Source organism: Eleginops maclovinus, chromosome 3 (genome assembly GCF_036324505.1).
Source record: "Eleginops maclovinus isolate JMC-PN-2008 ecotype Puerto Natales chromosome 3, JC_Emac_rtc_rv5, whole genome shotgun sequence".
NCBI lineage: Eukaryota > Metazoa > Chordata > Actinopteri > Perciformes > Eleginopidae > Eleginops > Eleginops maclovinus.
The window spans coordinates 27,056,958-27,060,182 of NC_086351.1; the positions used below are offsets into that span (position 1 = coordinate 27,056,958).

The window sequence follows — 3,225 nt, forward strand, 5'->3', positions numbered from 1 at the left end:
AGCATGACAAAGTCCTCATAGTGATACAGATACTCCATGTGTCTCGGTCATCAGGGACAAGTGTTTGGAATTCAACTGAATTCATAATCTGCTTTGTGGTAAGGCAATAAAATATAGAAAAATTAAATCCTTTGTATATATTTCATCAACATGTCAACTATTAATGCTTGTTGCTCTGCCTGCCACATCGTTTTAGATACTCTGTCAGGAAATAAATAACTCTTTCCCCCTTAGGCTTACATGTGTTATTTCAATGACACACTTCTGAAGATGTAAAAAGTCCTTCACTCTACTTGAAAAAAGGGAGGAAGTGGTTTATGCATTTGTGTTTAATAGTTTGCTTTAACCACACATCTGAAGTAATCTTGTTGCAACGTAATTACACATCAACACTCTTTCAAAAGAGATATAGCTAGAGTTACTTTCTGACATATTTGATGAAAACAAGTCTAACTGGAGGATGGACTACAGCGTGGGCCTATTCGGTGACGGGCCATAATAATGCACAGTGAGAAATCCTATGCAGGTGGTTTTGTACATGTTCTGACTTTCTCATTGTGAATGACAAATATATTAACACATTATTGCACTGAGCTACAGAGAGGCAAGAGTCAGACATAAGTGGAAGGAAGTGGTTTTCTGACCAAGAGGATTCAGCACTATGGACAGCTGAATCAAATTGCTTCAGTGTATGGATTCATTTAGACTGTGTTCACTGGGAGAACTCCGGCTCATATTTGACAAGCTCGCCATGAAGGATTTAACTTTTTGGGCGTAATAGTTCCGCAGGTTGACCGAGGGCACCGCTTTTATCCCCTCCTCAAAATTGCAGCCCCTCATTGCAATCTCCAGCTGTTTTTGTCTCTTGTAGAAGAGAGAGAATTTGTTGAAAATTAGCGTTATTGGAAGCACAACTACTAAGATCCCGGCCAGGATGCACGCCGAGGCAGTCAGCTTGCCCGCTATGGACAGTGGCACCACATCTCCATACCCGACGGTGGTCATGCTGACAGTGGCCCACCACCAGCACGCCGGGATGGTGGAGAGGTCCTCGCTGTCCTCTTTCTCCACCGTGTAGGCCATGACTGAGAAAAACGAAACCCCAACGGCTAGGTAGAGCAGCAGCAGGCCCACCTCTTTGTAACTGTTCCTGAGGGTTGCCCCCAGGGAGCGGAGCCCTGTGGAGTGACGGGCCAGCTTCAAGATGCGGAAAATCCTCATCAGCCTTAACACCTGTGCAACACGACCAAGGTTGGCCAGAGCCGGGCTGCTCTCCACCACCAGGTTTATAAGGAGTGTCAGGTAAAATGGAAGTATGGACACCAGGTCGATTATATTTAACGGGTACTCAAAGAAATGGCGGAGATCTGGCGCCACCATGAACCTAGCGACCAGCTCCAGGGTGAACCAGCCGATGCCAAAATGCTCCACAGTCTCGAAACGGGGGTCCTCTGTGGGTTGCCCATCACTGTCCAACAGACTGTACTCGCTCATGCTGTTCATGCACATTGTGGCAATAGAGCCTAGCACCACCAGGATAGAGAGGATGCTGATGATGCGGCTGGCCAACGAGTAGCCGGGGTTATCCAGCATGAGCCACACGCGCCTTCTTGCGCCCCCGAGTAGCTGCTTGTCAAACTTGGTGGCGTCGCTATAAAACTCCAATAACTCATCAAAAGATGAAGTGGTGCTCCCTTCATCGCTCCTCTCATCCCAATCTTCCCGGTCCTGGTCCTGGTCCATCTTCCTACAGTGGTAGAAACTGCTGCAGCAGGAGTCAATGAAGAACTCGTTGATGCCCCAGTACTCGATCTCCTGGCTGAAGGAGAATATGCACAGCTCAGCCATGACGTGCAGCCGCCCCGTGTTGTAGAAATTCAACACGTAGGGGAAAAGTGCGGGGTTCCTGTCGAAGTAGAACTCTCTCTCTGAGTCATCGTAGTCGTCGCACAGCTCCAGGATGGACTCTTTGGACTGACATTGGAGTAAACGCGCAAGCCTGGTCTCGGGGAACCTGGAGAGAGTATCGGACTGAAGACGTTTCTTGAAGCCGCCAACATTGATGCAGATGACGGCGTTGTCATCCATGTGAGCCCTGCCGCCTGGTCTCCCTAGGGCCTGACCCGTCATGTCTGAGAGAGGGACACACTGACGTAGATGACTACAAAACAAAAAAGTTACAGACAAGATTGAAACAAAGAGGATGAGACAGGCAGCACAAAGAGACACACACATTCAGAGAGAGAAAGAAGAGGAGAGGTTGAGTTATTTCCAATGTTTCATTATGCTATAGATAAATGCCACACCTGCTTGTAAAGTCAAATACAACCTGTCCATTTGTGACAAATTTACTCCAAAATGACAGAAAATGACACAAAGAGCATTCACTTACAAGGTGTTGCCTTCTCTTTTGAGACTTCTCTTTAGACTGTAAGAACAACAAACTTTAAAGGGGGGTCAGCTCACTAACCCCCACGAGTAAACTCTCCATTTTGACTGCCGTTGGTATCCAAGTTGTGGCCCTGTTATAAACGCAGAGCCATCTGCCCTCTTCAGCCATAGGCGCGTCTCTGTCAACTGGAGTAAACAGGACGAAGTGTCTTCCAAAAGGAGTCTGCGCGATTTCAGTGTAATGTTACCCCCGCACTGAAAAACATTTACGGTCCCGCCACAAATATACCCGAAGGCTTGTTGTAGCATGTAGTCCTTAAATCCAGCATCTGCCGGGTCTCCCTCGGTTACAGGTATCGGCTACATCTCTAACAGTGGATTCCGGGAGCCAGAGGAGCTGAAACACGCCCTGCCGCTTCTGCCTGCGCGAGGGAATTCCCCTCTCTCTCGCTCTCTCTCTCGTTCCCCCACCTCTGTCTATATCTCGCCCTATCTCTCTCCTCTCTTTATCTGTTGCTGCGCAGCAACACGTAGCTCTCCCTCTGCACCGCCCCCCTCCAATCATGCCGCTGAGGGGCGAGGCGCAGCACCGGGAGGAGAAGGAATCTGACACGACATCAGGAAAGATAAACTGTGATGCATTTCCAGTCTAACTTTAAAAATAGAAATAAATCGAGCTGTGTAACTAAACAAACAAAACTAAATGCTGTTTACACACACACACACACACACACACACACACACACACACACACACACACACACACACACACACACACACACACACACACACACACACAAACACGTGCATTTAAAGCCTAGGATCCCTGCCCTT

At 48.0% G+C, this 3,225-nt stretch overlaps 1 protein-coding gene across 1 annotated transcript; it reads right to left on the bottom strand.

Annotated features, from left to right (window-relative positions):
* Positions 1 to 314: 314 nt before the first annotated feature.
* Positions 315 to 2,850, bottom strand: LOC134861459 (potassium voltage-gated channel subfamily S member 2-like). Its single transcript, XM_063878680.1, has 2 exons — positions 2,393 to 2,850; positions 315 to 2,161 (listed from the first exon to the last, which is right to left on the bottom strand). Exon 2 carries the CDS (start codon positions 2,128 to 2,130, stop codon positions 685 to 687), a length of 1,446 nt encoding a protein of 481 aa, XP_063734750.1. The 5' UTR covers positions 2,131 to 2,161; positions 2,393 to 2,850; the 3' UTR covers positions 315 to 684.
* Positions 2,851 to 3,225: the final 375 nt, after the last annotated feature.